This window comes from Lactuca serriola, chromosome 6 (assembly GCF_051521515.1).
Source record: "Lactuca serriola cultivar US96UC23 chromosome 6, Lser_US96UC23_V15, whole genome shotgun sequence".
NCBI lineage: Eukaryota > Viridiplantae > Streptophyta > Magnoliopsida > Asterales > Asteraceae > Lactuca > Lactuca serriola.
Genome location: NC_136413.1, coordinates 39,499,840 through 39,525,634, shown reverse-complemented (window position 1 = coordinate 39,525,634; position 25,795 = coordinate 39,499,840). Strand labels below are relative to the sequence as shown.

The window sequence follows — 25,795 nt, the reverse complement described above, 5'->3', positions numbered from 1 at the left end:
TTTTAATCAAAATTCAAAATATTTACTCTTTCAATCAATATAAATACCAACATCTATCTAATTTAATATCACACCACAACCTATAATATTCTCCATATTTCACTCAAACGTTCTTCTTATTTTGGTGAAGATGACTTCCTCCAACTTTCTTCCCAACCCTAAAACTCCAAGAAGAAACAAGAAGAATACCCAAATTGCAATCGCTTCAAACCCTCCATCACCCCTCTTCTAAATCTCGAATGGATCGCCCTATTTTTTCACCCCTACTTTCCATTATCCTGGTGATGGTTCCTACCATAATCCATATCCTAACCAACCCCAACCCCAATTCCAATCCCAAAATTGATTTCAACCCATTTGAGAACACTCCAGAAACCCAATTCCAATCCTAATCTCAATTCCAAACTCAATCCCAACCCCAATTCCAAACTCAATCCCAAGCCCAATTCCAATCCCAACCATGACCTCATATCGTAGCCGAAACTGATTGCAACCTGATGATGTTCGACATCAATTGGAATCCAAGAAAAAGGTAAGACCTAGATTTCTGTGGACCTAGGAGGAAGAGAAGGTGTTGTGCATAGGTAGACGTTTTGGAAGACCTACAAGTCGGTAATGAACAAGACGGACCAAAAAGTTACAAGACGTTTTCCCGCTGAAATGACCCGCAAAGATTATTGAAAAAAAATATCAAATTTACTCGAAGTAGAGGAACATATACATAGTTGTCGTGTAGTTTAACATCGTACTTATGAACACGAAGCACGAGCGACAAAGTGGTGCGAATGATGCAACAATATTGAACAAAGTTCTAGAAGTTTATCGACACGATAAGGGGGCACAATTCAAATTTATTGAGTTTTGGAATATTGTGAAGGAGTCCAAAAACTAGGATATATCAATACTTCAGACTCATAGACTCATACACGGATGATTAAAAAGTAATCAAAACCTATTGAGGTTCCAAAAACGACACCACTACAATACTTCGGATGCGCATCTCGGGGTAGACCTCAACGAATATGACCCTGTTGAGGTTCCAAAACATAGTCATCCGATGGGAAAAGACCAAGGAAAATGAAAGAGTAGACGGGTCGCACATAGTTCGGGTGGTGTAGATCAAATAACGAGCGAACCCGACAACATAAAAACTACTTTGGATCAATACCTAAGTGTTGCAAAAGAGAAGAAAATATATTGTGACATAAAACTCTTATTGAAAAATGTGACCCATTATCTCGAATCTCGAAGAGGAACAGGAATTGGTTTTAAAGGAAAAATAGCAGATTATATATATATATATATATATATATATATATATATATATATATATATATATATATATATATATATATATATATATATATATATATATATATATAGGAATGAGTTCTATGGAAAACAGATAACTAGGGCAACATCTACCGGAACCAATAATCAAATGACACGTGTCCATTTCTTTCTTCACAAGTAATGTATTGTGGAAGTTATTGTGGAAGTGATGTGTTGTCATGTTTTCATTAGTTCAAATATGTGTTGCCCTAATCATTCATTTTCCATATAACTCTTCCCTATATATATATATATATATATATATATATATATATATATATATATATATATATATATATATATATATATATATAGGTTTTATTTTTATATGTTTCATGTTTCATATTTTTAATTTCTATGTTTAATTTATGGTGTATAAGTTTTATTGTACTTTCCATTTCAGGTTAATGAAAGTTTAGTTTTTATATAAATTAGTTTGTTTAAATAAAAGAAAAAAATCTTGTTGCATGGCAAACTATACCCTACATAAATGGCAAGATGTTGAAGAGTTGGGGAAAAAATGACGTGACTTCTATGTGTCATGAAAATTTGTTTTGACAAAAGGGACGTAACGTCTACCCTACTCTAATAATATAGGGAAGTTCATTACACCGACCCTTATAAATAAGTTTTATAAAGAAAATAACAATTTCTTTTATCATTTTATGAAAAAAATGATCACTTTCTTCTCAATGCCTAATTTCATACTTGTTCTTCAAATTTTAGAGTTATTTTCTTTTGTAATTTTTTTTCAAAGAAATCTGTCTGAAGTTTCTATTTTCGAAGTGTTTAATCTCATCATTTTTCAATCAGATTTTAATCCCTATTATTATATATAGTTCTTATCTATTATGCTCGATTAAGTTTTTGTTATATTTTAGTAAGAAACAAAAGTTTTACTTGAAATTCCGCAATTGTTCATCGGATTTTGATTTTTTTTTTATTCATTTTTTTTCCAACTCCAAAATTTATACTGAAAGTCAGTTCCGAAGTCCGAAATCTAGAATGTGAGTTCGCAATGTACTTATTTGTTAGAAAAAAGTGTTTTTGTCGGTCCATAATGCCCATTCCGGACTTATGGTTATTCTACCAAATGTTTTTGGTTATTTTCTTTACATATACATCACATTATGGTTACTTTAGTTAATTTCCTAATAATATAACCTTTATGCAAAATAGTATCCCAATATTTCTTTCCAAATTAGTAGGACAATCATACGAATTAGCTATCACTCCCCAAAATTGTATGGACATGAGGTTAGATGTTGAAAATGAGAGAAAATTGTAATGGTAGTTAATTTGTGAAGAAAATTGCATACTGCTAAGCATAGGTAATATAAAGAACCTGGACATGAATCATTGTAATCTTCATACGTGCCAAGTGGATGTTTATGTCGATTCGTTTGCTTCGTTGGTGTTGAACCATGATTACTAGCAAGTAGAAAACAACATTTTCACAATAGATTAATGTTGCCGTGAGAACTGGGCACACAAGTTCCAAAAGGAAGGATTAGTATCCAACATGTTTAAGCAACACACATTTACAAGAACTCAATATTAGATATTAGTGGAGTGGGAGAGTGTTACTTAACGTTTTTCCGATCCCGAGAGTAAATTTTCTCCCAAGTAAACAAAAGAAATAAGGAAGCGGATAGTGGTGTGTCGAGGCAACCCCATGATGTGATGCATAAAGGTGTAGGCCTTGATATAGATTTCCTTTTTAGGATGTTATACTTCAGGGTGTTAAAATACGATTCACGAAGGCATACATAACCAAATATACTTATTACAATGTATATAATATGGGGTTGGTAATGAGAGTTATGACCAGTCTTCTAAAAGGTGCGCCATGGCGCGCACCAAGGCGTGAGGCGTGACTTCACCGTTACGAAAAGCCTCATAACATTTCTGTTAGGCGTGACGCATGGAAAAGCGTGATATGGTGTGCCATGGCACGTTAGGGCGCTTGTTTTTTGTTTGAAAAACGTTTTCTTTGTGTAATGCCCCAAACCTTGCAGGTATATCTTGAAAGCCCTTCTTCCTTTATTAGTTGTCATTATTGGTCCATGGAGTTGGTGGTGTTGGGTCACGAGAAGTATAAGGACTAAAGTTGCAACTTTGGTACTAGAAGTACTACGCTGAGCGTACATAAGGGTACACTAAGCGTACTAGGCGTACCGTAGTACGTTGGGCGTACACTCATGTACGCTGAGCGTACTTATGTCCGATGAAAACCCTAATATCCGGTGTTGAGGACTATATAAACACCCTTATGGCTCATTCCTTTGCTCATCCTCAGCCTCCATCCTTCAAGAAACGTCCTAAACCCTAGAGTGTGTGAAGAAGTGTGAGTTAGTGTGCATTTTGGACCTTGGAAGTGAATACATTACTCCAAGGAGCTAGAAGAGGAGAGCAAGGCTATAGATCTAAAAGTGTTGTTCCATTAAAGCTCCAGAAGGTAAAAAGATTGAAATTTGGTGCTTGCTTGTTTATAGATCTAGACATTTAACCTTATGGGGTCTTATTGTCCCAAGAGTCCCAAGAAGATGCATGTGATGTCTTAGACGAAATAAGTTGTCCTTTCAGACCTTAGGAGAGGTCCTAAGTGATAAAAATCAGTTCCCAAAGGCTAGACTTCTCCCATGCATGAAGTAAGAAGGTCTTAATGGGTTAAGACCATGAGTTAAGGACTTTTTGGACGTCCAAAGTGATAAATTCCTAAACTTTATGGTCCCAAGGCGTATTTGGTCGATGGATCTAGGATATGGGCTTAAGTGCTTAATCCATTAAGCACTTATTAGAATTTTGGTAAAACCCCGCGTACGCTCAGCGCAAGTTCTGTACGCCCAACGTCTGAAAACATCCATAACGTCAACCCATAGTATGCTGTTTATGGTTATATTTGTATTGTGTGAGTATGGGTATTTTGGGGGAATTCACTATGCTTTCAGGCTTACAGTTTCAGTTTATTGTTTCAGGTACATCAAGGGACCGCGGCAAGGCAAATGTGTGATCGTACAGCTTCTCACATTTTGTTTAGGTTTCTGGGAAAACTCTGATAAAGACTATTTTGAAAACAAAGATTGTAATAACTCTTTGATTTTAAATGTTTTGAAAAGTTAAAAATTTGTTTAAATTTTATGGGTGTTACAAGTTGGTATCAGAGCCTTGGTTTGAGTGAATTGGATGGACATTCATGTGAATCCAGTCTCAAATCAAGGAAAGATTTTCAAAATGATTTTTGTAAAATGGTTTTCAAAATAAGTAAAAGAAGATGCAGAGTGTACGATCAGCCGGAGCCAGTAAGTAGACCCCAAATATCATACATATATTGATTGTGTAATATGTTAGAACAACATGCTAGTGTTAGGCTAGGGATCTTCAGGAATTGCACGACAGAATTCACTGATTATATGATGCCTGCTAGCCTAGGTTCCCTTTATGTGAGATTGACATCATTACTGTAGTTGTTTAGTGTATGCATCACAGTTGTACATAATTAAGATCTTATTGCCTGAGAATGTTTGATTTGGCCTTATGTTTTGTTCTTGTTTGATTGGGAGCTTAGGGTAGGGTTGGATATTCGAAAGTCTATGGGGTCCAACGTTATGTATGGCTAGCATACACTAGTGTTGTAGGGTTTGTGGAAGTTTCATGGGTGGGTTGTGTGAGGTCGGTAGGTCAGTTGTGAGATAGTTATCCTTCCTCTGGGAGTGAGGTTGAGCGGTCACCACGTGTATGTATAGTGTTAGGGTGTTGTGATGATACTTGAGGCAAATATGAGTAGGTGTGGAAGGTAGTATTGGGCCCATACTACTAAAAGAACGGGACCCATACGCACAACAAGGAAGTCGCAACCCCTAGGGTTTTGTAGGGAGTTGGTTCCTGGGTATTTATGTGGATTGTCTGATATCTTCCTGTTTATATTTCAGTATGGTGGTTACGAGGCGTTTCGTAACTGGATCCGGATCGGGATCAGGACAAGGTGACCAGGAGGCCCCAACGGTGCCTAAGATTATCGGCTAGGAGGAGCCAGTGATGACGGAGGATCAGGTTGTGGAGATCATCCGCGAGGAGGTGGTCGAGATTGTTCGGGGTCAGATTCCGGAGTTATTTGGGACTATTAAGTCCGCTATGAGGGAGTACTTTGATGACAAATATGTAGCCCTTGTTGAGATGGCTTCCGCTGCAGCTACCACGACTGTAACATCGACAGGAAGGGGAGGAGCCAGTCGGGGCTTCCAATACCGGGACTTCGATAACACGAAGCCCCCGACATTTGATGGTATTCAGGATCCTATCATAGCTATGAGGTGGTTGTCTGATGTGGAGGGATGTTTATTCACATGCTCGTGTCCTACTGACCAGAAGGTCAGGTGTGCCCTGAACCTGTTGCGGGTCGGGGAAAAGGATTGGCGGAGGTTAGTGACTGGGTCATACACAGATGATCAGATAGTTGTGGTTACTTGGGTGTAGTTCCGGGATGTGTTCGACGCTCGCTACATTCCGTGGATCGAGCACGAGCGGTTGTCACATGAATTCTTAGATCTGAAGCAGGGTACTGAGTTGGTGACGGAGATCACCCACATGTTTACGGAGAGGGCGATGTTTTGTCCGGAGTTTGCCTCGGAGCAGGATCAGATGACGCATTATCTGGGCATGCTCAAGACTGACATCCGTCAGTTTTTCGCCACTCAGAGATGTGATACACTCATGGACCTACAGGAGGCCGCCAGGCGGCATGAGTTGGAGATTGAGTTGCAGCTGAGGGAGCAACAACGGGCCCCGATACAGTCACAATCAACGCCGAAGCGGCCTAAGACCGCTGATACCAGGATTGGGGGACAGCTAGGCCGCACTTGTGGGAAGTGTAGGAAGGATCATTCAGGGATATGCCGAGCAGGGAATGGGTGCCACCTTTGTGGCAAGCAGGGCCATCTGGCCAGGGATTGCAGGCAGCAGACTCCGACTTCCGGGGTTGGGCTTTGTTATCATTGTGATCAGGTGGGCCATATTAAGGCCCAGTGTCCTTTGTTAGCTGCCAATCCGGCACAGGCTCCAGCGCCGGCTACCTTGAGGATCATGGATGGGAGGCTAGTTAGGACGGAGCCTCCGAAGGCTTAGGGGCGTGCTTTCCGGCTTACGGCTGAGGAGGCCAAGGCAGCACCGGATGTGGTTGCTGGTATGTTTCTATCCTTTATCTTAATTATTATATTTGTTTTATGCTTATCTATAGTACCTATGAATAGGTACGTTCTTGGTAAACTCCTTTCATTCGTTGGTTTTATTAGACTTGGGGGCGAGTCGGTCTTTCGTATCTCAGACATTTAGTAGGGAGTTTAGAGTGCCTATAGGCGAGCTAGAGTGTCCGCTACGAGTCTCTATCGCTAACGTACACAGGATTTATGTTGCTTCAGTTTATTGAGGATATGAGGTGGAAATCTTCGGGATATCCTTCCCGATAGATTTGATTTCAATTCCCATGAGGGATGTATGCGTTATTGTGGGAATGGAGTGGCTTAACCGGTTCGGTGCCATGATTGATTACAAGGGCCAGCGGGTAGTGGTTCGAACCCCAAGTAGGGGAGAACTGGTTATTTATGGCGAGGGCACCAGAGTGGGATCAGGATTTTGTTCAGTCGCCAGGGCTCGACGGTATATTCAGCACAGGTGTGCGGGTTATCTAGCGTACGTGATGGATACGCGAGTCAGGGATCAGACTTCAGTATCAGAGGTTCCAGTAGTTCGACAGTTTGTTGATGTGTTTCTAGAGAAGTTGCTAGGGATACCTCCGGAGCAACAGGTCGAGTTATGGATTGACCTGGTGCCAGTGCGGCTCCTATTGCCAAGGCGTTGTACCGTTTGGCACCGCCTAAGATGCAGGAGATGCCGTCTCAGTTGCAGGAACTGCTAGGCAAGCAGTTCATTTGCCCGAGTAGTTCTCCATGGGGAGCACCGATCCCCTTCGTCAGGAAGAAGGATGGTACACACCGGATGTGCATTGATTATAGGGAGTTGAACAAGTTAACGGTGAAGAACCGTTATCCACTCCCGAGGATAGACGATCTCTTTGATTAGTTGCAGGGTGCATCTTGGTTTTCCAAGATTGATTTGAGATCAGGGTATCATTAGGCTTGGGTCAGAGAGGAGGACGTAGAGAAGACCGCATTTCGAACTCGTTATGGTCATTACGAGTTCGTGGTGATGCCATTTGGACTCACCAACGTGCCAGCAGTGTTTATGGATCTGATGAATCGGGTTTGCAGACCGATGCTAGATCGGTCGGCCATTGTGTTTATTGATGATATCTTGGTATATTCCAAGACCCGATAGCGAGGAGCACCTTAGGGAATTGTTGAGAGTTCTGAGATGAGAACGGTTGTATGCCAATTTCTCGAAATGTGAGTTTTGGTTATGAGAGGTCCAGTTCCTCGGACAGCTCGTAAACCAGGAGGGGATTTTGGTCGACCCGGCCAAAATCGAGACAGTTATGCAATGGGAGGTGCCGAGATCTCCTTCAGATATCATGAGTTTCCTAGGATTAGCAGCGTACTACTAGAGATTCATTTGAGATTTCTCCAGGATTGCAGTACCCCTCACTCGTATAACGAGGAAGGGGGTGGATTTCCGGTGGGGCCCCGAGCAGCAAAGGGCATTTGAGACCCTCCGACAGCGATTATGCGAGGCTCTAGTCTTGACCCTCCCGGAGGGAGTGGAGGATTTTGTGGTCTTTTGTGATGCATCTATCACAGGAATGGGAGCCGTTCTTATGCAGAGGGGACGGGTTATAGCGTATGCCTCGCGGCAGTTGAAGCCACTCGAGACGAGATACCCTACTCATGATTTAGAGTTAGGAGCAGTGGTATTCGCTCTCAAGATCTGGAGGCATTACCTTTATGGGGTTCGTTGTAGCTTATACACGGACCATAAGAGTTGTGACACATTATGGATCAGCCCAACCTGAATATGAGGTAGCGTAGGTGGCTGGATGTAGTTAAGGACTACGATTGTGAGATCCTTTACCACCCGGGTAAAGCGAATGTGGTTGCGGACGCTCTGAGCCACAAATCAGCAGGACCTTCTTCTGCGGTTGCGTGTATGAGGATATCAAGGGATTCCTCACTTGTAAGTTTGTTCAGGGAAGCTCAGGCAGAGGGCATGCGTCGGGAAAATTGGAAGCTGGAAAGGATTAAGGGTGAGAACACCTGGTTCGTGCAGGATAGTCGTGGGCTGTTGACCCATTGCGGGTAGGTCTGGGTTCCGATATCCGGCGGGGTTAGACAGGTTGTTCTGGAGGAGGCTCATAAGTCTCGTTTCTCCATTCACCCGGGAGCCACCAAAATGTTTCGACATTTACGATTGAGTTATTGTTGGCCATATATGAAGTGAGACATCGCATGGTATGTCGAGAGGTGCTTGAACTGTAGGATGGTCAAGGTCGAGCATCAGAGGCCGCATGGCAGGTTGCAGCCTCTAGAGGTTCCCATGTGGAAATGGGAGTAGATCACGATGGGGTTTCGATGATATTTGGGTCATTGTGGATCGATTGACTAAGAGTGCCCACTTTTTAGCTATACGGGAAAGTTCGTCAGCAGAGAAATTGGCCGAGTTATATATTCGTGAGATCATTGCTCGCCATGGGGTACCAGTTACTATTGTTTTAGATTGTGATGTTGGATTCACCTCCTGATTCTGGAAAAAGTTCCACGAGGAACTGGGCACGCGGATGCACTTCAATACAACCTATCATCCGCAGACTGACGGCCAAATTGAACGGACTATACAGACTCTCGAAGATATGCTGAGGGATTGCATTATTGACTTCAGTGGGAGTTGGGACTCCTACCTACCGCTTACAGAGTTTTCCTACAACAACAGCTTCCACTCCATCATAGGAGCCCCACCCTTTGAGCTGTTATATGGACGGAGATGCTGCATCCCATTTTGTTGGGGTGAAGTTGGTCACAAGGTGATGGGCCGAACTGAAGTGGTTCTACGGACTACTGAGAGGATTCAACAGATTAGACAACGATTGCAGACCGCACAGAGCCGACAGAAGAGCTATGCCGACCGGCGCCGATCTGAGTAGGAATTTCAGGTTGGTGATAGTACTCCTGAAGGTTTCACCCTGGAAGGGTGTCATCTGCTTCAGGAAGAGGGGGAAATTGGGTCCCCGCTTCATTGGGTCATTCAGGGTTATTGCCAGGGTTGGTAAGGTGGCATATAGGTTGGAGCTCCCAGAGGAGCTGAGTCAGATCCACAACACTTTCCACGTCTCACAATTGCAGAAGTGCATCCTAGATGAGGATGCGATAGTTTTGTTGGATGACATTCAGGTCGATGAGCGTTTAAATTACGTGGAGAGACCGGTGGCCATTCTTGAGAGGAAGATGAAGATCCTACGAAGCAAGGAAGTACCTTTGATAAAGGTACAATAGGAGCATCAGAGAGGATCTGAGTGGACTTAGGGGTCAGAGTCCGAAATGAAAGAGCACTACCCGGATCTCTTCGCTGCATCCGACTTCGGGGACGAAGTCTAGGTCAAGTGGGGGAGAGTTGTAACGCCCCGAACCTTGCAGGTATATCTTGAAATCCCTTCTTCCTTTATTAGTTGTCATTATTGGTCCCTGAAGTTGGTAGTGTTGGGTCACGAGAAGTATAAGGAATAAAGTTACAACTTTGGGACTAGAAGTAGTATGCTGAGTGTACATAAGGGTACACGAAGCGTACTAGGCGCGCCCTAGTATGCTGGGCGTACACTCATGTACGTTGGGCGTACTTGTGTCTGATGAAAACCCTAATATCCGATGTTGAGGATTATATAAACACCCTTATGGCTCATTCCTTTGCTCATCCTTAGCCTTCATCCCTCAAAAAACGTCCCAAACCCTAGAGTGTGTGAAGAAGTGTGAGTTAGTGTGCATTTTGGACCTTGGAAGTGAATACATTACTCCAAGGAGCTAGAAGAGGAGAGCAGGGCTATAGATCTAAAAGTGTTGTTCCATTAAAGCTCCAGAAGGTAAAAAGATTGAAATTTGGTGCTTGCTTGTTTATAGATCTAGACATTTAACCTTATGGGGTCTTATTGTCCCAAGAGTCCCAAGAAGATGCATGTGATGTCTTAGACGAAATAAGTTGTCCTTTCAGACCTTAGGAGAGGTCCTAAGTGATAAAAATCAGTTCCCAAAGGCTAGACTTCTCCCATGCATGAAGTAAGAAGGTCTTAATGGGTTAAGACCATGAGTTAAGGACTTTTTGGACGTCCAAAGTGATAAATTCCTAAACTTTATGGTCCCAAGGCGTATTTGGTCGATGGATCTGGGATATGGGATTAAGTGCTTAAGCCATTAAGCACTTATTAGAGTTTTGGTAAAACCCCGCATATGCTCAGCGTAAGTTCTGTACGCCCAATGTACGGGGTCAACTATCCCGATGGCATTCAGCGTAGAACGACACTATGCCCATTGTAACCAGAGAGGTACGCCCCGCGTATGCTCTCTGATTGGACTCTTGTTAAATGGGCTTAGGGTTTGTGGGCTAAATAGATTTGGGCCTTTTTGGACTCTGCAAATAGGATTTTTGGGCCAGGTTATGTTAGTGGATCATGGGGATAGGCCCAATAAGGAGGTTGGGCCCAATTTGGTAAATTAGGCCAGTAAAGGACTTTAGAGTATGGGCCTTCCAGATAAGGACTCGGTGTTAGGCCTTGGCCCAACAAAAAGGAATGGACCTTATGAATTATATGGACACTTAGTCAAGGGAGTGATGTCGGGTAATAACCTAGTATTTATTATGCGTGTCAGCTCAGGATTTCCAGTGAGGCAACGGTTAGAAGTTCAGCATTTCGGCACTACTAGTTAGGTGAGTTTTCCTCACTATACTCAAGGGTCTAACGCACCAAGGCCGGCCCTTTGAATTGTTATTGGTTATGTTATGCTGGTATGATCTGTTAGATCGGTATCCTAGAGGGTAGGATGATAATATGTGATATGTGTTATGACATGTTAATTAGATATCTCAGAGGGTAGGATAATATTATATGCTATGTGGTATGATCTGGTAGATCAGTTTGTTGTCTATAGACTGTTATGTGATTATCTGTTATATGTGCACATGTTTGTTTATTGGTTGAGGCTTATCTACTTTGTGCGAAAGCCAATAGAACTGGGCATTCCAACTTGTTGGTTGTAGGCCTGGAGTATTCCATCCCAAGGATGACTAGACTCATAGTATGTGGGCATTCCAACCTGTTGGTTGTGGGCCTAGGGTATTCCATCCCGAGGATGATTGGACCTATAGTATGTTGGCATTCCAACCGAATGGTTGAGGGAAAACTCTGATAAAGACTATTTTGAAAACATTTTGTTTAGGTTTCTGGGAAAACTCTGATAAAGACTATTTTGAAAACAAAGATTGTAATAACTCTTGGATTTTAAATGTTTTGAAAAGTTAAAAATTGGTTTAAATTTTATAGGGGTTACACTTTGCTTTTTGTTATGTCTTTTTTAATCGGGGATACAAGTATTGTGTTTTTTGTTAACTTTTTGCTATTAGTTATTAATATAACACTTCTAAAAAGTAGTTATATTTAATATACATTTATATTTATGTGGTAATATTGTAACATCCCAAAATTTAAGAACAAAAATTTCATTTTGAATTTAATAATTATAAAACCAGTTGTCTGAAAACATCCATAGTGTCAACCCATATCAAAACCAATATATCAATAGTCAAAACATGTCATAATAAAACAACATCAGAGTATAACTCCCAAAGATCCCATGTGCGGAAATCATGGTGTGATGCGCTGCAATCATGCCGGATCCTTTCCTTTTGAAGAAGAAGTACCTGAAACCAAAACTGAAAACTGTAAGCACAAAGCTTAGTGAGTCCCCCATCATACCACATAATCATATACTTCCAGGCATATCTAGGTGCCCGACCTACCCTGTCAAGCATATCTGGGGACTCAACCTACCCTGTCATGCATATTTGGGTCCCCGACCTACCCTCTGGTATATTTTAACCAGTTACGGGGTCTACTTCACCCCTACCACTACCATATAATAACATAGCATAAACATAATGCTAGGCATATATGGGTGCCCGACCTACCCTTCGGTGTATTCCAACCGGTTACGGGGTCTATTTCACCCCTACCACTACCACATAATAACATAGTAAATAAGCACATAAAACATAACAAATAGTGTCATACCAGAAAATTATCACAAAGACAATCATCTCTACTACAACAACTACTAGTGGGCCGGCTTTGGTGCCTTCGACCCTCTCATACAGGAAGGTAACTCACCTCGAATACCAGAAAGTAGCTGAAAATACTCGGCTCCGAAAATCAACCCACCTTAAGCTCCTATACATAAAAGATTTCCTTAATTGCCCTCTCATATTCATAACCCCTTAAGGGTCAAATTTGCTCCAAGTTAAAGTCAATGCTCCGAGTTGACTCAACTCGTCAAGTTCACTCCTCAACTCGCCAAGTTCCCATGAATCACATATCGTGACATCGCGATCCAACTCGTCGAGTTAACAGAATCGGGACTTTTCAGTACAAATCGTCGAGTCCCCTTGTGGACTCATCGAGTTCCTTCTGTCTTCAGAAAACTGAGAAAACCTTAGGCAACTCGCCGAGTCATCTCAACAAATCGCCGAGTTTGCTCAGAATCAGAAAGTTCGGGGGACCATAATCAAACTCGCCGAGTTGGATATGCAACTCGTCTAGTTTTCATAGTCTTAGCTCATACAGTCACTTTCTAGCAAGTCTAATGCCTCCAAACCATAGATATGGTCCCCTAGGGATGATATACCACGCAAAGTTGCTAACTTTACGTCAATGCATGGTATTAATAGGCTAAAACACAAAAAATAAGCTTCATGAGAGACATAGGACATGGAGGAGGGCCAAGACTTGATAAAGCTGGCAACTTTACGTCTCAAAAGACCATGAAATGTCTACATCTGAAGTCATAACTTCATCACATGCTCCAATCCAAGAATGACTCCAAAATAAGCTACTAAAGGCCATAAACTTCTCAATAAAGAGATCTATCAAATAAATGGTCAAGGTATCGACTCTATACCTTAATATGGCTGTCACAACAGAAAAATTCCCGGATCGAAAGCTTCTCCCTTCAACTAAGCAACACCAAACTTCAAACTCCTTCAAGAAAGCACAAAAGCAAACACTCTTTACACTCACACACACACACACACACTCAAAATGATAGAAAGCAAGATTTAAGGTTTTACTGGATGGAGGGCGATGAGGGAGGCCACAATGAAACATTAAGGCCTTTAAATAGGGTACAAAACCCTAAAAATTAGGGTTTCATTTCTGCCAGCCTACTCGTCGAGTTGAGGCCTCTCAACTTGTTGAGTAGGTTCTTTAACCCACATCCAAAATTATTCCTACTCAACGAGTCTAGGGCTCCCAACTCGTCGAGTTCCTCTATGAAAGTGAATAAATTATGATTTTTAATACATACCAGAAACCAGGAGTTACAAATATAATTATAAATTAATAAAAAATCACCGCCTTACATCACGCCTTGAAAAACGCCATGGCTCGTTAAGCTTGGGGTTTGGCCTTGTCTCCACGCCACACCTCACGTCATTTAGAACCTTATGATACTAAAGGATGTCTATAAGGCTATAGTAGAGTGTACGATCGAGAAGGGATTCACCTCGTTAGCATTGAGCTTTGATGTTTACATCAATTAAGCTATACATATGATTCCAATTTGAAATATTGGCTTTGCAAATAATCATATATACATGTTTACTTTGAAAAAATGCATCAGTAGCTACTTACATACTTTGTATTAAGATCTATAGGGATATATAGATCTAGGCGACTGATAGGAATTTGCCAAAATACATACCTAGATAAAATCTTGAAGAAATTCAAGAAGAAAGACTCTAAGAAAGGATCTGTACATATGTAACGTAGTACGGTTTTGAGTAAAACCCAATGTCCCGATACTAGTGAAGAACTGGAAATGATGAGTTGAGTTCCATGTGTTTCGGCTATAGGATCGATCATGTACGCTATGATATGTACAAGGCCAGACGTCTCATACTCAATTAGTATGACGATCGGTTATCAAGCCAATCTTGGTGAAAGTCATTGGATCCCGGTCAAGAACATTTTGAAGTATTTTAGGAGGACTAAAGATATGTTATTGGTCTATGGTGGTAAGCAAAAGCTAAGTGTCAAAGGATATGTGGATGCAAGTTTCCAAACTGACACTGATAACAGTCTAGTAACTTAGAGGTGATAGAGACTATAGCATACTCAACTAGTGACTCATAGGTGTTCCAAGTAAGATACATAGCATACGTATATTGCGGCCAATGTTTGAGACTCCATTTTTGACCTAATTTCATAAATTATTATGATCAAAGGAATACATGAAAGGGTTTTCCCAAAATTTCAGTATCTTCTTCTTTGATTCCGCATTCCTTTTTCAATTTCACAAAGGTTTTGTTTCAATTTGACAAACACGTTTACTTCTCCACTTCCAACTGAGGTGTGACGTTCGCCCAATTGCTTTCTTTTAGATGACCTTCTACTTTTAGGTGGTCACTTAATCCGAAGGATTCTGATTTAAGAACAGGTATTCAAGTATTCCAACGTGTTCGAACCAGGAGTGGTATGTCTCAAAGAAAAAAGGTTGAGCCTGGTAAATCTACATCAATATTTTATAAAGATCCTTTAAGTGAAAGATAATTCAAGGTTTGATAATACTACCGTCTATCTGAAAAATTCATTTCTCTTAATTTTTTGTGGGTTTATTTGGTATAAAGAATATACACAGAGCTTGAGTCACGCATACAAACAGTTTGTAGAAATGCCACAGACACACATATAAAAGTTTAAGCTTTTCTTTTTTGCATCACACCTTATTTATTCTATGTTATACGATCAAAATAGGCAATCAGTGAAAATTGTCGTCAACAACCCCATGAATCCATATGGAAATTTCTATAGTTATCAACATTTAAAGAAGGTATACACTATACAATATACATGATTCATAATTTAGTATTTTATGCAATTGGTTAATGATTTGAGATACTAATTTGAAATTTTTGTTTGTAAGTTTACTTTTGTGAAGAAAATGAAAGAAACAACTCTGTTTTTGTTTTTGAAATTTTATTTTTTTGTGTTTCCAAAGTACATTTTTACTTTTACATCTCTCAACAAATAGTTTAATGTGGCCAAATTCTCACAGATCAGTTAATTTCGATTTTTTGGCAGTTATAGTGGGACCATACATGGGTGTCCGGAATTGGGGATAATGATTAGGAAGAACAATTTAATATATTTTATTAAAAACCTAAACTATAAAAATTTATGGAGAAAATTGCAAAAATGGTCCCTATGGTTGTTAAAAATATGTGTTTTTGGTAAAAAAAAACGTTTGGTGGTGTATCAATGGTCCAATTTTGGATCTTTTAGTGATTTTGGTCCCTCTACACTTAAAAAAGACAAATATACCCTTATAATTTATATTTTCTATTTTCCTTAATTGCTAAAATACATAAATCAATTTAATTTTTTATTTATAAGTTAAAAAAAATCCAACCCACTCTCATCTTTATGGGATGAGAAAACCCATTTGATCACCTCTCCACCCTCCACCATCACCAGTGACGGGAACCATCGTCGGAGTTCACCATCGATTTTCTATATCTGATTTTGATGGTCGGAGACTTTTTTTTGGGTGAGTTCATTTCTCACCAAAAATCAACTGTACCACATGATGAGACACCACCACAAACCACCTTCGTCGGCGTTGTTACCTACCCTAACCATCTTTACCGACATCGTCACCTACCCTAACCACACACTGTAACATCCCCCTCTGGCACGTATCACAATATTGTCCGCTTTGGGGCACTCGGCACGAGGACTTCCTAGGGGGTCACCCATCCTGGTACTACTCCCGCCCGAGCACGCTTAACTGCAGAGTTCTTATGGGATCTGCTGCCCTCACGGCTTTAAAACGCGTTGTGATAGGGAAGGTATCCACACCCCTTTATAAGGAAATGTTTCGTTCTCCTTCCAAGCCAATGTGGGATCAGATCTAACCCACTTTAATGGGGGGGGGGGGGTGAAAGTGGGTTAGATCTGATCCCACATCGGTTGGGAAGGTGAACTAAGAATTCCTTATAAGGGGTGTGGATACCTTCCCTATCACAACGCGTTTTAAAGCCATGAGGGCAACAGATCCCATAAGAACTCTGCAGTTAAGCGTGCTCGGGCGGGAGTAGTACCAGGATGGGTGACCCCCTGGGAAGTCCTCGTGCCAAGTGCCCCAAAGCGGACAATATTGTGATACGTGCTAGAGGGGGATGTTACAAATGGTATCAGAGCCAGGGCATGGGTCGATGTGTTCGACGGGGACGTCGAACCCTATAATGGGGGGTGAAAGTGGGTTAGATCTGATCCCACATCGGTTGGGAAGGAGAACTAAGAATTCCTTATAAGGGGTGTGGATACCTTCCCTATCACAACGCGTTTTAAAGTCGCGAGGGCAGCAGATCCCATAAGAACTCTGCAGTTAAGCGTGCTCGGGCGGGAGTAGTACCAGGATGGGTGACCCCCTGGGAAGTCCTCGTGTCGTGTGGCCAAAAGCGGACAATATTGTGATACGTGCCAGAGGGGGATGTTACACACACTGCCGTCTGCTCTTTTTCTCCGGCTAGGGTGCTAGAAAAAGTTGCACCCTTCCTCTTCAATTTACGATGTCTTGCTAAAAAAACGTGCTTGTTGGGTTGCATCTGGCTCGCCACTACCACCACTACTTCTACCATATATATGTTTCGCCAAAACCATCGATCTATAGGTACGATAGATGCCAACGAGGGTACAAATGGTTGGAGTTTTGAATGAAGGATGAAGGGTGAGAGTGTAAGACTAGGAGATGACAGAAGGGGGGATGAACACTGGTGACGGTAGAGGGGGCAACTGGTGGTTTTCGGTGATAGAATATGCAGATCGGTGGCTTTAGAACACAGATCAGGATTGTTGAAGGAGGTAGTGGTGGACCGTGGTGGCATTCAAGGTGGTTGTGGTGGCGATGTTGATATCTAAAAAATGACGATTTCGATGAGGATGTGACAGTTCTAACGATACTCTTCTTGGTTGACTGGTGGTGGTGATGATGATATTCTCTTTTTGTGAGAATTAGAAAGTGAAATGAGTAACGGAGAGAGAGAGAGAGAGAGAGAGAGAGAGAGAGAGAGAGAGAGAGAGAGAGAGGGAGGTTGGGAAGGTGGGTGAGTGATTTTTTTTAAATGAAAAAAAAAAAAATAAGTATAAATATTAAAAAAAAAATATATTGAAAGACATTTCTGTCATTTCAGGTTAGGTCTAAACCAAAACTACACCAAGATTTCAACCATAGAGACCAAAACCACATAAAATATTCAAAATTGGACAAATGATACACCATTAAACGTTTTTGGACCACAACTACATAATTTTGACAACTACAGGAACTATTTTTGCATTTTTTTTTTTAAATTTGTGACTTACAAGATTAGAGTATAAGATAATTTAGGGATTTTTTTATACCTCATTCTACTAAACACTAACCTACTATATAATTATTAACTAATTATTTTTATTGATAAATTCTTTTGATTACATTGTTTTCCAAAGAAAATTAAGTTTTTTTCTCTCTCCTATTTTTCTTTTTATTAATTTTAGAATATAAAAGTACTTTTTTTTTATTGCAATACAAAAATAAAAGAATAAACAAAAACTCCTTTTTTTATTTCTGTTAGCAAGAAACGTTTTTTTTTCTTTACTAACAAAATAGTAATGATAATAATATTAGTTACAACTATAAATATATTTAAAAGAAACATTAATAATGATTATTATCTTTATTTATTTAATCTTAAAAGACATGTTATATCCTTAAAAGGTTTTACGGAAAAGATTATATTTTTGAATAATTTATGTTTTAATAAAAATAAATTTAAAATCTATATTTAGTTGCTAACTTTGTTTATTTAAACTAAACAATTCAATTATCCAAATTAAAATTAGTTTATTTGTGGTTTATGTTACACGAGAAAAAATAATTAATAACTAAAGTTGCATATAACTAACAAAAAAAATATAAATTTTATTATTTCGTTTATGACTAATATTTATGTAGAAAACAAATAGAAAGATGTTTTACTAATTTAATAAAAAATGATAATAATTTATCTAGAATTTTATTTTTTATAATATTATTTATATTATAAAAACAATATTATTGTTGTTTTTTTTATCTTAATAAAAAATAAACTTAAAATTAATAATATTGATAAAGTTAGTAATAATAAGGTAATAATTTATCATCATTCATCTAAAAAGTAAATCTAACTATATATGTTGGTGTTGTAGATTGGTGTGTCCATAATAAGATATTGATTTCTTTTTGAACTCCAATGTACAATGTACGTGCACACCATATAAATGCATCCTTACATATCTAATTTTTCAGAATTTTCAAATCCCAATATACGTAATAACAATTCATGCAATGTACTTCAGATAACAACAATATATGAAACACATGAACAAACACACAAAACAAACACCTTCCACACCACTCAAACGCGGGAAACCCTTCCGATTATTATTATTTTTATTCTATTTCATGTGTCATTAAATATTTTGGTGATACTGATAAAATTAGTATCAAACAACACTTATAGAATGCGAGAATACTTTTATGCATCAACCAACTCAATTTAAGTTGTTCATCTTGATCGAATTGATACAATGTTTATTGATACAAGCCATAATTATTAGTGTAACTGAAAAAAGATTGGAAATACATGATCTATACCCGTCTATGTGAGATCTTGATCATTTGAACTCATATCTTACCACTCCAGGAATGTGTGTATGCAAGAAGTAGTCTTCCCAATCAATTATCTTTGGGTCGAAGTTGAAGAATACATCATCTTGTTTACTCTCCCTAACCATGTTACGCAACTTTTCGGTATTTATATCATCGTACCTATAGCAAAATTAATGAGTTCAATTCGTAACCCCTAAAAAGGTGTACCTATAACAAAATTAATGAGTTCAATTCGTAACCCCTAAAAAGGTGGAAAGATTAATAGATTTTTCATTAAGAAGTGAACTAATAATGCTTACAAACTTTTCGAGAACAAATATGGTTGGTAAAGCTTCACTAGCCAAAGTACAAAGTTGATCTTTCGTTCAATATTCTTGCATGTACCAGCAAACGCTTGGCAAAGTATTACGTTCACAACTTTAAGTACCTACGATTGAAATTTACTTTCTTAACATACAAAAATAAGAAAATTTGAAGTGAGAAAAAAGTTAGAGAAAGAGAAGTTAATTGAGAGAAACCTGTAGGGGAAGCATGAAACGAAGAGTGATGTATCTTTGGAAGCTAGCCATTGATTTCAACGTTCTAAGCTTGCTAACTATGACTGGTTTCCCATTCTTGTTTGTCCATGGATGTTGAGTAAAATACATGTAGATATATTTTTGTATCATGGTGCTTGTCATAGGGTTTGACACCGAAGATCCAACATGATAAATTGTTACAGAAGAAGTTTGATCTACATTAGCCACGATTGCAGCGATCATAGCATTCACCACCATGTCAGCCGGTAACTACCAACGTTTACATTATTAGTATAATTTAAGCAAAATGTTTTCAAGATGAAAGTTAAATTGAGATAAAATTCTCCAGAAAACTCACCACATCAAACACGCATTCAGGATCTGAAGGGACAAACCTTAACCTGTCTTTGCCATAGCCAACAATAAAGTTATCGATGGTCCTGTGATTTTTATAAATAAAAATTATGTTTTTTCTAGGATATATCAAACTTCCTATCATAAACCATCTGCTTGTTAGACAAAAACAAGGAATCAGTTACCTAATGCCTTCGATCCACCCGGGGAAGGGTTCTTTGTAGGTACTAGTGATGATGGTTGGACGAAAAATAACCAAAGGAATGTCTCCTTTACAATGTTGAAGAACCATTTCCCCTAATGCCTTGGTAAAAACATATGTATTTGGCCATCCATAATGATTCGCCCTGGATCGAAATCGAAATTTAATATGTATATAATATATAGCAAAGTAATGTTTCCACTTATGTTTTTAATTAACAATAATGTGGTTTAAATTTTATACTTGATTTTCTCTTTTAATAAAATGAGAGGTATAAAACTCAAATCAGCTTTTTTCAAGTGGATGAATCATTATCTTTACTTAGATTAAAAACATTTTGTTACAATAAACATATTTTTAAGCAATGTTAAAGAAGAACGTTTTACATAGACATAACGGGTAAACGAGTAACAAGCTGTGTCGCAACCCAGTTGATGGCAAAATCAAAAGTAGTTGATTACCTTTGCCTACCGAAATCTTTCATGGCCATTTTAACTACTTGTTCGTTAGCATTGTGATATTCAAGCTCTTTTAGTCTATCTTCGATGATCCTTTTCTCATGTTTGATATCAATCATCTCTCCCAGGTAGCTCGTAGTTTCAAGTATTATCCCTGGCTTCTCACCAGAGACATAGGCTGAATATGCATCATTAGGATATTTAGAAGAAAAAAAACTTAAATTTTCTAAAATAGAGAGTTAGTGAAGTTGTCAATTCCAATATATGGAAATTGCAGTTAATTAAGTTTTACGGATCATGACAATTTTAAACTTTTGTATTTTTAAAACTATTTGCTTCCGATATTATTTGTAAATCAAGATTCAAAGATTAGTTGATATGAAGAATAAAATAAACACGAGAAGAACTGATGGACACATCTTAAATATATTACTTTTTATTCGTTAACTAGGTGTGAGACCCGTGTATTACACAAGTTTATTAAAAAAGTTAAATATAAGATGTAGACTTTAAATATTTTTCAAAATAAATTATTGAAATAAATATAAATGAAATGAAGAATAAGTAATTCAATCTATACTAATAAAAAATTATTATCATGTTGTAAATAATCATGTTGAATATGAACATGTAAAATTAAGTATTTTTTAAAGTAAACCACAAGGACCATTTATGCAATTTGTCTTAATTAATCTATACTAATAAAACTAATTAATATAAATTCATAAATACAATTCATTAATATATTAATAGAAATAAGAATTCAATACTATATACATTAATTCACATTAATTACTATGAGGTGAAAAAAATAATTTTAAAATTCTTATTGTATTTGATTAATTAATAAAAATGAAAAAAAAAATACAAAAATGACAAATAGAAAAAAATAATTTTAAAATTCTAAGAAAATGATATGTGTCAAATTCAATAAGAAATTGACATTTAGCAAAATTATCTTTATTTATTAGGATAAATAATAACTATGAACCTTTTTAAACTTAAAAAGAAAATGAAACAAAGAAAAGAAACTCATAAAATTGATTAAACATTGCTTTAACTTTTTAATATTTATGAAACTAGTATTTTCCCACCACATGTTTCGGAGACGCGAATACGTTGATTTAATCGTCTATCTACTATCAATTAAGTTGATTTAATCGTCTCATATCAATTAAGAAGCTATTGTCTACTTTGTGATTCCAATATAAGATTGATATCTTGAAATTTGAAAATTATTAAACATTGCTTTAACTTTTTAATATTTATTAGATAGACTTTGCAATTATTTGACCCATTTGACCGGTCAAATTAAACGAGTTTTTATAAATAAATGGTTAACGTTAAATCTGCTTATTATTTATTTTAATATGTTTTATAATTAAATTACAATAGAAAATTATGGTAGACACAAAATTAAACATACATTCATAATTTTGCTTCATAGAAAATATTTTATGAGATAGACTTAAGTTATAAATTTTGTTACATTTATTAATTCAATGAAAAGGAAATCAAAATTAAAACCAAATATAATGTTGTTTGAAGATACATACCAAACATCATACGACAACCACGGTAAAACAATACATAAAGAGTTGTTTTCAAAAATAATTTGGAAGTTATGTCTGACGCACCTGTGGACACATGAAGCAACAACTTTATGTTGATACATTTCTTAGCAAAGTCCAAAACGAATTTAGCGCCAAATGTGTTAAGAGCTAGGGCAACATCGTATCTTCAACAATCCAAATATGTATAATTAGTTGAAGTGAAATAATGGTAGATGAAGTCAAATGTATGAAAGTTTGTACCTTTCGAAAAAGTTTGTGGATGCAGCTGTATTAACAACAACTTCAACATCTCCCCACATATCCTCTTTCAGACATGAGTCTTTTACTCCTAAGTTCTCACATGTTATGTCCCCCGGAACAAGAATTACCTTTTCAGAGAGAAAGTTTTGTAGGTTTGTATGGTACTTCTCTTTCAGGACTTTAAACAAATCCTTTTCTACTGCCTATGATGTATAAGTGTCTTATTGGTTCTTGAGAGGAATTACAAATGAACATAAATGTTAGCTTATAAATAAATGTGTAATGAGATGAACGATACCTCAGTTTGGAAGCGTCGTAAGGCAGACATGCTATCTGTTGCTCTGACAAGAAGATATAGCTTCTTCACATTTGGTTGAACTCTAAGTATCTTCTCCACAAAAACTACAATGATGCATATAACATATCCATATTTGATATACATATACAATGGTTAATTACTAATACAGAACATAGAAGAGCACTTCATGAGACGATTAAATCGAATGGGTGTTTCATGACGTAGACAATAACTACTTAATTTATATGAAACTAGTATTTTCCCACCACATGTTTTGGAGACGCCAATATGTTTTATAAATTGAATTTTAATGATTATATTGATAAAAGTTAGATACCATTGTTAGATACCATTGCACTTGTTGATAGATAAATATACAATGTCGATATAACTAAGAAAACTATTGGTGGATGGGGTGGACACGAAAGTTTAGAAAGTCGAAGGGAAGAAAGTGTCATTTTACGAAGTTCAAAGTCGATGGGTCAAAGTGACATTTGATAGAGTTGTGGAGTGACAACCATACGAAAATCATATTATATAAACTACGGAGGTTAAACATGAAACCTTAGAAAATTGAGGGGTGGAATTGACATTTTAGAAAGTTGTAAGTCAAGAGACTAAAAGTGATATTTTACAAAATAGAGGGATGGAAAATACCATTTCACAAAGTTGAATGGTGGAAAGTATGGGTAGAAACATCCACGGAAGTTGGTACCACTAACTTACTTAAGTTTATGTTGTGAAATGTACACAAAAATAAGAACGAAAACGTACATAAAATCTACGTCAAAAAGATAAAGAAACTCGATTTTATATCCACACACACATAAAAATAAGCAAGTGAGATTATTCTTTTTAAGTTAACGAACGGATGTTCAAATATTTAAAACGTATTATATGTCACCCCAATTATACGTAGAAAGCGATGAAGCGGACATAAAAATAAGTATGAAAACGGAAAAAAAAAAATCAAAACGTCCACAAACTTACACGTATATAAAAAAGGAAGTAATAAAATTTCAAATTTACATTGAAATTTTGAGCATATTGAATTTATATCGACGCATAAATAAAAGTAGGCACATAAAATGTTTTCTTTTTATAAGTTAACAAACGAAAGTTATAAGAAAAACTAGATTTTATATACTATATACATGTGATAAAATACGAAAATTTAGAAAATAGAATCATGAAAATGACATATTATAAAGTTTAAGCAGAGGTGATCAAAGTAACATTTTAATACTTAGTTAAATCATCTAAAAGTGGAGGGAATGAAACTGCCAAATAAAGAAATAGGACCAAAAAAAATCACAATGAATAAAATTGCCAAGTAAAGTAGTACAAAAATAATAATAATAATCACAGGGACTGAAATTACATGCTTTGTAATACTATGTTAATATTATGAACATAGACATGAAGTCATTTTTGACGTTGTGTAAGACATATATAGCAATGTTAAAGAGAGAGTCAAGACTTTACTTTTTGCGAGGAAACCAGTAGCACCCGTGACTAAAATGATTTTCTTGTCAAGAACATCAAGAATACTATCCAACTCCATTTTGTAACAATAGATTCAAGTAGATTTCTTGCACTATTTGTATATGGAAATGCATAGAATTACGCACACATATATATAGAATATATAGAGTCAAGTATGTAAAATGGGATTAGAGTTCACCAAACTCCATTAGTATTTAATACCTATTTAAACCTATAAAGCAAAAGAAACTCATAAACATACTACATTTATTATATATTTAAAATGTATCAAACAATGTTTGATTTATCAATTGATATTCTCAAAATTTTTAAAAATATAATATATTAAATAATAATATCAAAACTATTTTACCGAATAAAAACAAATAACTTTTATTGGAAAATTATTGGGAAAATGTCATAAAAACCTAACAACGTTTAATGTTTGGTTTTAAAATTTTATTTAAGTTTTTTTTGGTCTATATGGACCCCAAAGTCAAAAAATATTTGTTACCCTTGCCAGACATTCCAAACAAATTATCTAGATGATGTACTTTGACTCCAAGTCTAAGTAAAAAATGTCTAGATCATATATTCTACGTGCTAAAGTTCGCACGAACAAAGTGTTTATATCTTTTGCTTAGTGGACTATTCCTATAAAACTTGGAAGTATATTCACAATAAAGAAGACGACCAAGGGTTTCTAACCATCTTAGCCACTGTTGAGAGCCTTCATGTACGTTCTAAGGTATTCTACTCTTTGGTTTGTTTGTTTGTTTGTTTGTTTGTTTGTTTTTTCTTTTTTTTTTTGTTTTTTTTTTTTTAACTTTTTCATGACTGTGAAAGATCAAGAAGCTATGTATATGAGACTCCATCTACACTATAATGGTGTAATTTTTCGACATCCTTGTGTGTATGTTAGTAAGAATCATATCCTCTGTAGTCACATCGATTGAAAGAACCATTCAGGAAATGTTCAAAATCTTTACTATTGCATCCCTAACACGACATTATCTAGGCATTCATTTCATATAATATGATTTGGACTATACCGATTTTATAGATACCGAGTATGAATATCAGGAAATTTCAATTTATGTTGATCATATTGGGAATGGTATGGAGGAATGGTGGGATGATGAAATGAATCAAGTTGTTAGTGATGATGAAAGTGGCATTGAAGATGAAGGTGTGGCTACAAATGAAGGAGCCCATACCAATGAAGGTGCCCATGCTACTGAAAGTAACCCTCCTACTAATGGAACCCCTCCCACTAAAGGTCTTGAAGATAAAGTTATTGTACATAACAAAAGATCTTTGAAAAAGACCACTGGTGATGAGTTTCTAAGTAATTTATATCCTTCTGAAGAAGATAATGGCGATTGTAATGAAGTTAAAAATAAAGGTGTAGAAGTCCATTCCTTTTTTTCAATCCCGACT

At 37.2% G+C, this 25,795-nt stretch overlaps 1 protein-coding gene and 1 pseudogene across 1 annotated transcript; one reads left to right on the top strand and one right to left on the bottom strand.

Annotated features, from left to right (window-relative positions):
* Positions 1–16,872: 16,872 nt before the first annotated feature.
* Positions 16,873–16,990, top strand: LOC145060729 (5S ribosomal RNA; annotated as a pseudogene).
* A 2,136-nt stretch (positions 16,991–19,126) lies between these two features.
* On the bottom strand, positions 19,127–24,464 carry LOC145058091 (alcohol-forming fatty acyl-CoA reductase-like). Its single transcript, XM_079006014.1, has 10 exons — positions 24,356–24,464; positions 22,871–22,974; positions 22,573–22,775; positions 22,396–22,496; positions 20,762–20,936; positions 20,284–20,445; positions 20,103–20,184; positions 19,745–20,014; positions 19,526–19,653; positions 19,127–19,385 (listed from the first exon to the last, which is right to left on the bottom strand). Exons 1-10 carry the CDS (start codon positions 24,432–24,434, stop codon positions 19,232–19,234), a joined length of 1,458 nt encoding a protein of 485 aa, XP_078862140.1. The 5' UTR covers positions 24,435–24,464; the 3' UTR covers positions 19,127–19,231.
* Positions 24,465–25,795: the final 1,331 nt, after the last annotated feature.